General features: G+C 40.0%; 1 protein-coding gene and 1 long non-coding RNA gene across 4 annotated transcripts in view; both read right to left on the bottom strand.

Moving 5' to 3' along the window:
• arhgef4 (Rho guanine nucleotide exchange factor 4) overlaps positions 1 to 14,844 on the bottom strand; it is a 62,038-nt gene that overhangs the window by 2,531 nt on the left and 44,663 nt on the right. For 2 of the 3 annotated variants that reach the window (XM_087789151.1, XM_087789152.1), the window contains 9 exons: positions 12,047 to 12,195; positions 5,939 to 6,118; positions 5,026 to 5,220; positions 4,733 to 4,912; positions 4,438 to 4,670; positions 2,926 to 3,055; positions 2,716 to 2,847; positions 1,742 to 1,985; positions 27 to 104 (listed from right to left, as the gene is read on the bottom strand). In XM_087789151.1, the coding sequence (XP_087645277.1) occupies positions 27 to 104; positions 1,742 to 1,985; positions 2,716 to 2,847; positions 2,926 to 3,055; positions 4,438 to 4,670; positions 4,733 to 4,912; positions 5,026 to 5,220; positions 5,939 to 6,118; positions 12,047 to 12,195 (1,521 nt within the window). Of the gene's footprint in view, positions 1 to 26; positions 105 to 1,741; positions 1,986 to 2,715; positions 3,056 to 4,437; positions 4,671 to 4,732; positions 4,913 to 5,025; positions 5,221 to 5,938; positions 6,119 to 12,046; positions 12,196 to 14,844 lie in introns of all 3 variants that reach the window. The other variant, XM_087789150.1, reaches the window with a different exon arrangement.
• LOC148082054 (uncharacterized) lies at positions 8,183 to 9,369 on the bottom strand. The gene is made up of 2 exons (XR_015710908.1): positions 8,647 to 9,369; positions 8,183 to 8,607 (listed from the first exon to the last, which is right to left on the bottom strand). It is a non-coding gene; the product is annotated as an uncharacterized LOC148082054 (long non-coding RNA).

Genomic DNA, 14,844 nt, shown 5'->3' with positions numbered 1-14,844 from the left:
ACGTCGTTGTTCCAGAGGGTTTTTACCTTTGGGTTTCCCGGATGGATGGCTTTTGCAGGCGTTCAGCATGGCCTGTTTCTTCTGGACCTCTGTGAGGGAGAAGCCTGAGGAGACAACAGTGAACAAGTCTGTATGTCAATCTGTCAGAAGCTCTGGGATGCTGCCCTCTTGTGGCTAAGTTAAGCATGAAGGGTTTATTAGTCATTATTACAGTTTGAAACATACAAGATCTGAACAAAGGACAGCACGATGAAAGATGATAATGTAAACAAAATAATAGTAATAATAGATCATTATAAAAAATTAAAATACACATTAAAATTCACTTACAAAAAAACTGATCAAATCCACAGGAAAAAAAAGAAAGATATCGGATTTGTACAATTCCCAGAGTAAATGAATATTTAGCTTTTTTAATTTCCATTTCCTTTTATATGTATTTTCAATTCACATATTTAGTGATGATGAATAAAACTCTCTGAACAGTGTGTGCTGACAGTGAAAAACAGTTTTTTGAACCAGCTGTAAATATGTTTCTCAGGTGTGTTTGTGACTCACTGGTCTTTTCTGCAGAGAGCCTCCAGTGGACACTTCATGAACTGCAGCTTTTTGTACTTACATTTGCTTTACTTTTTATATATACCAGATGATGCAACTAACATTCTCAATTATAAACTGTATTACTCAACCAGAGAATGTTATAAACGTATTTTTGGGTGTCACACAAGCTTTTCACGACCTCTCATATGTCAAATAGATGAAGCTGCTTGAATAAAAAGTATGATGTCATTGTTCACGTTTTGACAGCTTGTTTTTACTTTTATCAAAGATTTGGAAAGAACTATTGTTAACGTAACACAATTAGATTTAGATTTAGAATTTTCTTTATTAGTCCCACAAGGGGACATTTTAGCAACAGCCGCATCAAGGGAAAACAAGAATACAATAAGCAAAGCACACAAAAAAGTAGAAAATACAATTTAAATAAATTCTAGATTTTAAAGACTAGTTAAATTCACAAAATTTACAAAAGTCCCCGTTGTTATTTCCAGTTATACTGCCTTTAAGACTCTTTAACATTTAGCAGAAGTGCAAAGTGACAAACTAAATTTTTTTACTAGAAGACTTTATACTTAATGTTTTATATTTTAATTTTTCGATTTAAAAAAAATCCAGCACTATGTCTCTTATTTTGTGCCTTTATCTAAAGATGCTCAAAATTTGATTTTAACTTTTCTTATACATGAAACAAGTATCTTTTTATCTTGTTACTTGTCATTTTTCTAAAATAAACTCTGAAAAGTACTGGTAAAAATGAACTTTAATTCGTTAAAAATAGGATCCTCTCTGACACGTTAATTCATGTCACCACTGAATCAAACTGTATAAAAATAAAATAGAATAAATTGCTCACAAAGTTAATTTAGCTTCCATGAGAATGGTGTTTTTTGTCAACAAAATACTCATGAAGCTGATATGTTGGTGTCGATTCTGACTCCTCGCTGTCAATTCATGCAGATTAGAAAAAATAATCTAAAATCAAAGCCATGGTATCTCATGCTGACGTAGGAAAAGACATTTGTGTGTTAATATGTTTTAACTCCTGTCCCTCCTGTGATGTACTGTATATATATATTATAACATATATTGGTATAACAAGTGCCCACTGTTACAGTGCATGATGCGACCTCGAAAAGTTCACCTCTAAACAATAGAGTCCACATTAAAACTCTGGGCTGACCTGTGTCGCGGTCATGCTGGACCTGCCTCCGCTCGTCGGCGAAGGCTCGGAGCCACCGTTGTTTCTGCTCCGGCTTCTTGGCGCACAGGAGGTGAACCTCGTCCCCGTTGAGCGAGCGAAGCTTCAGCGTGTTCTTCACGCTGATGTTGAAGATCTTCTCCTTTCCGTCCTCCACATCCGTCACCTCCATGTGGTCCATGTCCACCCGGCCCTTGTAGTAGAGGATGTCCCGGCGCAGGAGGTCCTGAGGAGGAAGAGAAAGGGAATCAACGAGCTGAAATATCGACGTATTAAAGTGTCATTTTTAATTGTCTTTGTATTGTGTCTGTTTTGAATGGCTGTAAAGTACACATGGAAGGAAAAAAGAAGCCTAACTATGATGGAAAAATACTTAAAAAAGGCCAACAACTATCATTTGTAAATCATTTTGCACTAAAGTTATAAATGTTAATTGAGTCTATGTTATTTAATCGTATATACATTTTAGGTACAGTATATGTAAACATATATTTGAATTCACTTAATTTAACATATTTTTGGGGGATAAGATAAAATTGATATAATTTAATTATTAAGTAGAATTTAGTTACTTGGGGTTTGACGACTGAGCTGCTATTGCTTTATTTTTCTCTTCTATCCTCCTATCAACTACATTTACAAAGCTTACAATAGCATCAAATTATACATGTGAAACCGAAAGGTTGGAGCTTCCTTAGAGAGTTTCTGTTTTAATCAAGTGTAGTCTTGGTCAAAAGTAAGACATTCTCATTTGTTTGAATTAAACAAGTTTTTTCAGTTGTGCCTCCACAGCGCCATGTTGTGGCAATAAACGAGCACAGCAAGTACAAAATGCTGACTTGGCTTTAAAAGGAATTATCATGACATCATCCCAAGAGAATCATTTTCAAATGTGTTCCGTCATGATTAAGTTATTTTAAGCAAGACTCGTGGAAAAGAGAGAGATTATTAATTACCTTTTTACAAAACACCATCTGATGGTCGAAGAGGAAGAACATTCTCTGCTGACTCTTGGCCTGAGGCTGGGACAGTTTGGTCAGCTCCCCGGAGAAGATGAGGTCTGAGCTCCTGCTGAGCACGTCCTCCCCCTGCACACACACACACACACACACATTGAGCTCAGGACACACACGGTCATAAAGGTCGTAGCACACAGACGGTCTCACCTCCCAGTCCTCGATGGAGCTCTGCCACTGGGCGATCTTATCGATGTTCTCCAGGCGGCGTTTCCTCTCGTTGATGAGCCGGGCCACGTTCTTCATGGCGTTTAAGGCAGCCTCCACGTCTTTGTAGTCCCTGAAAACACATGTTTGAGGTTTTAGGATTAATAACCCACAGAAAAATAAAGAATAAATGTTCAACTGTTAAGTGAGCAGGAGGTGAGTCCTAAACGTTGTGGCACAAAGTCTATAAAACTCAGAGGAGTGTTAGATATTTAGAGCTTACACACGATCACCTGGACTTCATGTGGACCCTCATAAGAAAACACAGGTTTGTGGCCTCATTGGTTTGTGGCCCTCAATTCTCGCTGAGCATCTATGAGTCTGAAGCGTTGGTCCCCCCAATAGAAGAAGCAATAATACCAAAGAACTAAAATAATTATATTAATGAATATAAACTTAGGTAAACCAAAACTTATATCATGCTGATGCTGTTTATTTTCATCTCAAAGATTCTCAGTAAATAGGTTTTATAAAAGTCTGTATAATCTGGCAAAGAATGAAACATTTTAATGTCATTTCCAAAAAGAAAAATTGCCTTTTTTTAAACCAACCTTTGTGTTCAAAGAAATAAAGAATTGTGTGGATGGTTATAATTAAATGAGTATATGGTATATATGTACATGGATAATACTAATAACCATTTATTTATGTGTATATATATTATGTAGGTATATTGATATGTGGTAGGTATATACATATATATAACAATACAATGGCATGTTATAATGTATAGTATAGATAACAAGAGGCAGGCATGTGATATATTGCTAGAGTGATGATGTATTATTAATATAAATGGATAATTGTGTAGAAATATGTGGTTATTTATTAAGTGAGGAATAATTCAAATGAGGAAGAACATCTAAAAATAATTTTAATTCTTCCTTTTTATTTGGCTTTATTTGTATCTTTATTTTTTATGTACAAACAATTAAACATCTTATACATGTTTGAAAAAAAATCATTAATTTATACAACTCTTAAAAAAAAACGCTTTACGTTAATAATCTTTAGGTGGATTCAGTGCCTTCTTTTCATTTCATGTATTAATATTTCTATTTCATGTGTGGTTTAAGTTCATTAACATATAACATTTGCCTTCTGTTTTCTCTTGTATATTGTGTCCCCAAGAGTATAAACAGTTTCTAAGTGTTGTGAATGTTCCTGTTCAAATTAACATTTATATATTCGTTCTTTATTGGGTTTTTTCAGCCGTATTCTAATGTTTGGATCATAGATTTTTACAACTTTAACCAGAAAACGTTTCCTGTTTTTAATAAAATATCCATACCATGAGAAAAAGTTTTCAGAAATACATACATAATCATATTATACATTATATTATATATCATACATAATGATATTTACGGCATTTGATGACAAGACAAGATTGAGACTCAACATCTGATATTCAGCTCTATTCTCGGAGCACAGTGGCCAACAGTTTGTTCTTACCTGTGCTGAGGGTTGGTGTACTTGAGGAGCTCGGCCAGCTGCAGCGGGTACTTGCAGATCTTCTGCACGGGCGTGAGCAAGAAGCCGTCCAGCGAGATGTCGATCATCCTCTGCAGGAGGCGACAGGCCTCGAAGAAGAACACGTACTTGTTGAGCTTCATGAGCTTGGACAGCTGGACGCAGGCATTGGGGTGATTGTTGCAGTACTCGGAGTAGATCTGGAAATCTGTTTGCTGTGTGACGAGCGGGAGTGTCAGGCCACGACCTGGGAGACGTCAAAGAAAGATGGTCTTACGTGCTCCAGGAAGCAGCAGCCGATCTCGCTCAGATGAGGCTGCTCTCGGTTGAACTTCTTCTCCAGGACTTTGAGGAACTTTCTCTGGAAACGGTAGATGTCCTCGATGTTTCCGAAGATGGTACGGAGCTGCTCTTCGTTGAACATGTCCGTCCTCTTGCGGCACTGTTTGATGTAACCCTGTTACAGAAACAAGATTTTGATTGACACGAGAGACTTAAGATGCCATTATCAAACCACAGAAAAGCACATTTCTCTGACAGAATAAGATCGTTCAGTGGTTGTTTACAAACCTCGCAGATGTCCTTCAGATGCTTGATGTAGTCTCTCTCCGTGCTCATGATCTCATTGATCACGTTGGTCCTCATCTGCTCCTTGCAGGGCAGACCCGGTCCCAGAATCAAACCCTCCCCGTCCTCCCGTCCGGCCTGCGGCTCCTCCAAGTGTGCTAAGTAGTCGTCCATGGGCTCGTCCTGGTTCACACGCAACTGACGACAACACACACATACTTTAGCGGGACAGTAGAGGCACGTCTCAGATAAATCTAAAAAATTAGTTGAAGATGACAGCAAGATATATAGAAACAATTACGATGAATTGGTCTTGGAAATTAATTCTTCTTTATAATTTAAATATATATATATTTATTAGCATCAATATACTCAGTCAACAAGTTTATTGTTTATTATTACCAGTATTATTGGTTGTATTTTCATGCTGATATTAATATAAAAAAACATTAGAATACATGGTGGAACAAGAAAATATTATTTATATTAAAAAAAACACTATTAAGGTAAAAAAAAAAACATTACAAAAGAGAAAAATGTGAATAAGAAACATACAAAAAAAATGGGAAAAGTATTTTCATTTGTGACATCAGAGGCTTTAATTCGCAGCCTTAAATTAAATAAAACACGGCCTAGAGCTTATGTTTTAAAGTGTATTCCATATAGAAAAATACACATCATTTCTACTATAAAAACTATAAAAATGAAGCCATCGTTGACCAGATTGTGTCAGTGGGATGAAAGAGCCAAAAATGTTTGTTGCTAAGGGAGTGATTTTAGTCGATAAGTAAAGTTTATATTGCTTTTTAAATTTTGTGCCAAAATATTTTTTTAACATTAAATGCTTTTTTAAAGAACATCTGAACCACCTGCTGGTAAAAACAAGAGATGACAAAGTGTAAGGTGTGTGTCTCACCCGCACAAAGCTGGCGGGGAACCAGCCCTCGCTGTCCATGATCCGACCCCACCACCACTCTTTGTTGGTGGCGTCCACCACTTCGATGACATCACCGGCCTTGAAGCCCAGCTCCTGGTCGTCCATGGTGACGTGGTCCCACAGGGCCTCGGCGTACACCACGCTGCCATCGCTGATCAGCTGCAGTGGACAGAGGTCCAGATTTTGGTTAAACTGTGTTAGTGATATGATCACAGGTGACTCTCGACGTCTCAGGTGAGAAACCGTCAACTGCCTCTGGACGGGAAGGAAGCTCCACGTCCAGACGGGGACACCATCACAACATCAGGCTCCTCACTCTCTACGCCTCTGAGAGCCAGTGAGTGCCAACATGGCGAAGACAGAAACGGCCTCTTTGGCTGTTGCCTAGCAACGACCCCACACCATTTTGCTGCTCCGCTGCCATTCTGAGCAGATTCCTGCGCGATAACATGACATGAGAGCATCTGATCAAATGTTCAAAATCAGAGACGACTATATGGCGATGGTTTGCATCCTTCATGGGGACGTATGAGGAGTAGCTTTGATGCTACTCTGGGTACACCGTTGATTCTCTTTCGATGATGCAGATTGAATCATTTTTTGGTCAAAACCTGTTGCAGTTGTGCTTGAATCATAAAGAAGTAAAGATCGGACACTCAGGTTGTAATTTTGTCATAAATTCAGAAATGAAAACAAGAAGGCACTGGCGGTTGTGTTCAGAGATGTCAAGACAAATTAAGGACAACAAAGTGAGTCAACAGACCCTCCACCTCTGAGGATCTCGGTTAAACAGACATGCCAAGATTTACAATGACTGGGATCTTCCTCCTTCTCTCCTGGTCAACACTGAGCTCCAACTAAGAGATTTAACGTCTCCAACGGGTCCTGAATACCGTCCTAGACGCTGACCTCTGAACATGTCAAATTTTTAAAAAGTATTTATTCATCAACAAACTGTCAATTAAAAAAGAAGCGCCTGTATACTGCTATGATCAACAGATCAATTACTAGTTCTCTACTAACCTCCTGCCACAGGAGGGCAGACCGTGGTTTCTTATTCTTTCGAAGTTGAATCCCTGTCAGGGCCGGGTCTAGGCAGAGGCAAGAGGGGGCCTGGCCCCCTCAAATAAATGTTATGCCCCCTCAAACTTACATGTAAGTAAGTAAGTAACAGCACAATGCCCCCTCAAGATTTGTGGCTGCCCCCTCATACATGCCTGTCTAGACCCGGCCCTGATCCCTGAGGCTCGTGTTTGTTGCTTCACACCGGACAGTAAATTGAAATGGAATTTAAGAAAGTAATGACAATCACTGAAGCTGTTTAAAATAATCCACCCCTAACTAACTTATCACTAACTCTGGACCACTAGTTCAGACTTTAGGGCGGTCCTAAGTGAGGACTTGATGCTTGATACCTATAATGCTTGTATCTTTGGTCGAACATTGTTAAGTTAAAATACACATTTCTAAAATTAGAGCTATAAAAATGGGCTTAAACGACAAAGTGGCAAATGAAGATGCTAATGTTTCCACAAAAAACTTTATAATAATCGTACGGTGCCCTCCACTACATCATAAACCAGGCCCAAGTTACTACCCTTCTTACCGCCAAACCACATTATGGTTTGTCAGGGACGGCGGTTACCTACATTACCATAATGGCTGAAAAACCAAGAGTGCTTTTCGAGGCTTCTAAAATAAGTAAACAACACGACATGCGGACGGTTGAGACGCTTCAGTTTTCACGAATATGTACTGTTGCAATGACACAATCACACAACAACAGTGCAGACAACCAAGAAGTACTACGTTGAATCTGTAGATTTTTTTATTGGCTATTTCTACATGCTACACAACTTTAAGATGTAAAAGATCTTTGCCATGAAATTTTAGGTTTGCTACTTTTCTAGAGATATAAAGTGAATCTAGCTCAATGTATTTCAAATGCATATTTGGATTCCAATGATTTATTTTCACCCAATAAACTTCACAAAGTTTGGACACTTTGATTTCTTCCAGTTAAGAGATTCATCTTGATGTCAGATATTTGAGGCCCAACAGACACCTTCAAAGTGGTGCAGCAAAGAGTTAAGCATAGAGGCTTTGAATCCTTCTCCCCAGTCCAGGTCTCACTCTGATGCGTCTCCACAAGTTACCATAGTCTCAAACCCTGCGACATCACGGGGTAAAAAAAAAAAAGCATGCTTTCCTAATCTGGCTCTGTACCTTCGTCTTCCTGCGCCTGGCACTGTGGACCCCCATCAATCCTGGCTGAGCAGCAGGGCCGTGGTCTTTTGCTGCAGGACTGTCGATGTTTCAAGCTCCTCCCGTGTGTGTTTTTGTGTGCGTGTGCGTGCGTGTGTGCGTGCTCTACTGGAACGCCAGCAGGAACATGAGGACCACGTTGATGATGATCAGCAGCATCATGATGATGAAGACCACCACCTTCTGCGTCTCGGGCGGGAGGTTGCAGCGGAGCATGGTGTTGAACATTCCCATCTTCTGCCTGCTCCACCTCCCGGAGCCGCCGCCGCGAGCCATCAGTCCCTGGGCCTCCTCCTTCTCGGCGCTCTCGGCCCGTCGCCTCTCCCTCAGCGCCAAGCCCCCGCACCACACCACGTCCCGTCGTCCTCCTCCTCCTCCTCCTCCTCCTCCTCCTCCTCCTCCTCCTCCTCCTCCTCCCGGACTATCTCCGTCGCTGTCCTCGAGCAATCCTCTCCTCCTCTGCTCGACTCTGGCTGTCACCTCCTCCTCTGCTTCTCCTGCCACTTTGGCGATGCGCGGTGATGCCCCGGCCTGCCTGCGGAGGCTGGGTGCCTGCTTGAGTCAATGTGTGTGTGGATACTGCGCGACGTGGAGGTATGTGTGTTACGTCGGGAGCATCGCCTCCCTCCTCCTCGACTCCCTTTCTCCTCTTCCAAACTGGCACCTCCCTGTCCTCTTCAAGAGCGATCTCAGGATGTCAGGACGGAGATCGGGCTGTGCTCATGTCTGCTCCTCTTTTTCCTTCTCTCGTCGTTCCTCTCGTCTCCTCGAACTTCCAGACGTCTCTACCTCCTGCGCCGAGCGTCCATCTATTTCTCCCTCGCTCTGCTCCTCCTGATAAAAATGGTTATAGACGTCGCTCCTGCAGACGTGCTGCCTCAGCCATCCATCTAACTGCCAGGATCGCCCTCCTTTTTTCTTTTTTTTTCTCTCACTTCCCTTCTTGTTCGAACGAGCCCACCCCTCACGGAGCCAGCAGCCAATCAGGACGTCGAGTGTGTCGGCGTATCCTGGATACCAGAATGGATGAGGCAGGGCCGTAGCAACCCCCGGAGGGGATGAGGTGGATGAGGGGGTGGGGTGCGGAGATGAGAGGAAATAGAGGGAGGAGGTCCGGAGAAAAGTCATGCAGAATAATGGACCGATCTCAGGGGGGAAGGTGTGTGTGTGTGAGTGTGTGTAGCTGGCATATGGCCGTGAGGAGATTGTTTCATAAATCTCAGAGAAAATCAATTCAAGTCCTCGGAGGTGAGAATGTGTGCGCATGATAACTTACGTCAGTGTCGGCTCGTACGGCTGGTTAAGCACCAGATCGCCGACCGATTTTTACTGACGTACCGATGTGATGGTGGAGGTTTTTGTTGTTGTAGTTCGGATTCAGAAATAATGTTAATCTAACAGACACATGTGAGCTGAATCACATCTGCAGTATTTAAAGTTTAAATATAAAGAAGAAATGTATCATTCAATGATAAAGAGCAAAAATTGTTTACTAAAAATATGCTCAATAATTTCAATTGTTTTTACAGTTACATTTAAAATATGATTAGTATTAGAGTTTTTTCTTATATTATTGCTACGGCTCAGCATTAAGTAAATTCTACGCAATAAATATTCTCCTTTTTCTAGTGAGCCAGGTGTCATTTTTCATAAAGTAGAGGAATTCATCTTTACCACCCCTGTAACACACAAGTTAATCCTAATACAAAATAAATAAAAAATATATATTTTAATGTTTTAATATCTTAATATTTTAATAAATATTTTAATGTTTTTATATTTTATTTAACTGTTTATATATATATACATACATATATATTATCTGGAAACATTTTTGTATGTTGCATTAAAATCAATGAGGGGCAATAAATACTTACATAAATGACAAAAGCGGAAGAAGACAAAAGTCCTAAAACAAAAACATAATTGTCATATTTAGAAACTAGTAAACAATAGAAATAAATGCAGGTCTGCCACACATGGTGGTAAAACATTGGTATTTGGATATTATATATATATTTTAAATTTATGGTTAAGCATTATTTCACTGATTAGAGTTCTCATTTTTAAAGGCCACTAGATGGCGCTTCATGCTCTACTGTAGACCAGTAGTTCAATGGAACTTCACTGGATTTTAAACTGAGACGTCACTGTACGAACTCTCTTTACCACACTTTACCATGGAACCTATTCAGCTGTTTCATAAAACCGTGGTAACCACTGGTACAAAATGTATATTTATATTTAAAATAACGAATTATTATTTTATTTACTACATTTTATCAGTTTTAATTCTTTTGAAATCCATTTAAAAACATTTTTTAATGTAATTAAACTCATGAGACAAGCTTCACTTGTTCCATTCAATGATCTAGTCAATGATGAAGTAACCCAGTGGTTCCTGGATAAACAACAAACATGAGCGACAAACCAAAGGAGCCACACACATTGATTTACTGTGTCTGAAGCACGTTCTTGATTCTATTGTGAGTCCAGACGACCCCTGGCAGTACAAAGTGTCGCCACACAACACAGAATACGTTCACACGTCTCCACCATCCATGTGTTCATCCAGCTGTCCAGGCGCGCACCCCTGTGACTCTGTGCATCAGCAGAATTCCAATCACGTATCCATGACGACCAGGCTGCCTGGGAGTCCTCTGTTGCTACCCCTCGAAGCCAAATATCGCCAAAAGCAGATTCTCATGCTTAAGGTGACAGCGCCGCAAATGTTTACCCAACAATGCCGTCAGAGACGTGACAATAGTTCTTCCCGCAGCAGACGTCGACACAAAAGACGCTTCTGGGAAGTGACAGCTATTGTTTATTAGGACAGCGATACACCAATCACCCTTTCATTTAAAAACATAATTTCTGTCATCGTGTTTATCATATCACCATTGTATGGATGACTCTTCTGTCACGGCAGTGTGCGTCTTTACAGGAAGACGGACAAACACACACTCGATGACACACAAAGTGTATTTCTTAGGCACCGTCAGTAATAACATATGTATCTAAAATGGTTTCAAAGAATATTTAAGCCTATCAGGGAACAAAAACTGATGAGGATAAATTGTAAAAAAAAAAATACTGGTAGTAAAGTGCCCGAAAAACAAATGTGTATGCTGTATCCCTTGTGTTGTCTTGTTGTTCACCTTGACCCAGAGATATCACAAGGGATACAACAAACACATTTGTTTTCTTGACACTAAGATAAATCAAGGTTAGAAAAAAACGTTAAACAAAAGGATCCCTTATACATTTTTAAAATAACACTTTATATCTACTACCAGTATATTTGTTGTCGTCTCTGGGTCAAGGTGAACAACACAAGGGCTACTACAAACGCATTTGTTTTGGGGCCTTCAGGTCACCTTGACACTGAGATAAATCAAGGGTTAAAAAAAACTTTAAACAAAATGATCACTTATACATTTTTAAAATAACACTTTATATCTTTACTACCAGTATATTTTTTGTCGTCTCTGGGTCAAGGTGAACAACACAAGGGATACCACAAACACATTTGTTTTCGGGCCTTCAGGTCACCTTGACACTGAGATAAATCAAGAGTAAATATAAATAATATATGAATCAAAATAAATTATTTAATTCGTAAAATCAAAACTATTTCGAAGAATACCTCAGTTGGGTTGAATCAGTGATGAAGAGTAAAACATTTTTTTAACAGTATACCAGTTTTAGACAATAAGAAGAAACTTGAAATGTTGGCCCCCGTACACCCACTGTTACTTGATCTTAGCAGATCAGATATTTCTTTTGTAAAAGCAACACTTTGCTGTTGAAATAACTTCCTACCTCGTTGATGGCGAGCTGCTCGCCGCCGCCGCCGCCCGGGTTCCCAAAACGGACCGAACTGCGGAACTCTTCGTACATGAAGTCCTCATCACTACCGAGCTCGTCACCCGGTCCATATTTTTCCGATGACCCCTCAGGAACGACAACAGCTGTACAGAAAAATAAAATAAAAGAGAACATTTTAGACGATTTAACACAACAACAGATAACACAAGACTAATCTAGATGTCAGTAGAGAGCATAAATAAAACAATTACCTGTGTTTTAACCTACAGATATCAGTTATATCAAAGAGCGCCGCTGGTTAAACTAACACTTCTGATGAGATGTTTATATTTAGGATCTCTTCAGGAACACCAAGGCTTAAGTCACATGACGCATTGCTACACACACATAACACACACACACACGCATCAGTGCTTAATGTAGGTCAGATCCCTGCTGACCTGGTCCACGTTGGCCTTATTATCGATCAGCCGATCGTTGGCCGTGGACGTCACCGTCAGGTCCATGTTGACCCGGCAGCTCAGTCATCAGCTGTGAGAGTCAATTGTGTGTCCCAGAACATATACACAACTATTGTTCCTTCTGGACAAACTTAAACCACTTAGAATCTTGAGAGAGCTGTTTATATTCTTCATTTAAAAGTAAAATAACTGCACAAAATGAATATTATTATGAAAATAAAAGGCATTTATAATAATAATGATGAGTGCGTTTAAGATGTTAAATGTTTTTAATTCAAAGTCCTGAATAAATATTCTAAAACACAATTGGTTTGTTTACAGCTTGTCCTTCTACTCTGACCCACTAGGGGTCGCCACACCAGGTCCTCGCCTTCCACTATTGTCATCATCCTCACTAGTCACACCTGTCCTCGTCCACCACATCATCTTTGGTCCTCTTTCTCTTCTTTAATATAAACTCATAGATACATCTGTAGAAAGCATAGCTACCTGATTTAAAGCAAATGTTAAAAGACAACAAATACTTTATTACGGATGTATTGTTCTGTATTTTTTCTGATGAAGTTTCTTTTTTAAATTATGAGATTTTAAGTCATAACATTAGAACTTTTGCAGTTGTAATATTACATTCCAGGCCCTAAATTTTGGCAGTTTCCCCATCAGTCAGAGCCTAAATGTTCATATTAATGTCCTCATCATTGACTCGTCTCATATTTATTTTAAATAAGTACATGTTTTTGCTAGAGGAGATGCTTCAATCCTTGCAAGAAACTACCACGACTAGCGTGTTTATTAATAGAGTTGACATGTTTGGCTTAGTTTGAATTATATGATGAAAAAGAAAATCACATAATAATTCAATATTAAGTTTTAATATTATGACTTTTCCCCTTGGAGAAGGATATCAATGAAGATATTGATATAAACCTCCAGGTCTCTGACGAAAACTGAATCTAGTCAGTATAATATAATAATATAATTATAATAACCAGAGTATACTTTCAAAAATGCGGTGATACTAAAAAAGAGTGTGAAGAACGAAACATCCTCAGAGATCAGCCTCATCTTCCCGTGTTTTATCTAATTGTTAAGTGAGACTTTGTGGGCACCTGGCTCCGGAGCTAAAAATACTCCAGACTTGTCACACCCCATCACAGGCCGCCCCCCCTCAAGCTGCGGCGCCGACAGCTGTTGCCATGAAGGATGTATCCGTGGCGACACATCACCGTGGAGACAGACAGACATAATCAAAGAGCACAATGGAAGTGTGAATATTGTTTGGATGATCTCGGAGGATAAAAAAGTAACTGATGAGATGAAAGGAATAAAGGAAAGAGAAGGAGGAGGAGGGAGATGCTAAATCCAGGCCACACACGCATATATTTTATCAGCTTTTAAGCACACTCTTGTTGTGCGTCATTGATAAATGAGAATCAGTGTCATTAGAAAGCAAACGGCAGTGATGACTCGTGTCCTGCAGGGGGCAGTGTTGCTCCCTCTAACTGCTGCAGCAGCTCCATGGAGGAGAGTCAAGTATCGACCTTCCTCTTGTTTCATCTCCACTCACTAAAAATCTATTCATCATACACACCAGCAAATAAATATGAGTTTAATGAAGAGCGGCCCCTCGTGCAGGCACAGATCACATGTTTCGGTTCCGACACCGTTTCATCATCATCATCATCATCATCATCATCGCACCAGAACCATCAGCAGCAGAGATTATGCTGATGCAGGTAGCACCGAGTCCTGCCAGCTCTCACTGGCGCCCAATGTTGGGGGTTGATAAATAAATAGCTCTGCGAGGAATCGGGGATACCAGCTGGAAATCGTATTTGTCGATTTGGAAGTGTGTTCATGATTATTCGTTCGTTTTACCCAATGGTGGTCAACTGCAGCCTGTCCCAGCTACTTGGGGCGAGAGGCTGGGAACACACCGGACAAACCTACAGAACATTCAGGCCGAGGCCCAAATCAGGCGTGTCAACTAATTTTATGTGGTCTGGAAAATACCTATGTGCATAAACCGCTAGAAACTGAAGCAGATTAAAGCAAATGTTTTGGCTTTTGATGAATGTCTGCATTTCCACTTCACTGGTGATGATTGTGTTCTTTATTCCTGCGGGTCAACAGATCTATTTTATACTTTGGTGCAGCTTTGCATAAGCTGCAGCTCCTGGCTGAACCTTTCTCAAGTTCTACTGGGACACGACCACAGGCGACTGACAAGAGAGTGCTCTTACCACTCTAGTCAAGCAAAACTGTCATCCTGTAACTGTCTTTTATTCTTGATGTTATAGTGGATGGGAAAATATAAAAACTTCCTTTAAC

This window comes from Callionymus lyra, chromosome 4 (assembly GCF_982586985.1).
Source record: "Callionymus lyra chromosome 4, fCalLyr1.hap1.1, whole genome shotgun sequence".
In the NCBI taxonomy this organism is placed as follows: Eukaryota; Metazoa; Chordata; class Actinopteri; order Syngnathiformes; family Callionymidae; genus Callionymus; species Callionymus lyra.
Note: the sequence above shows the minus strand (reverse complement) of the source record. Positions and strands in the feature narration are given on the sequence as shown.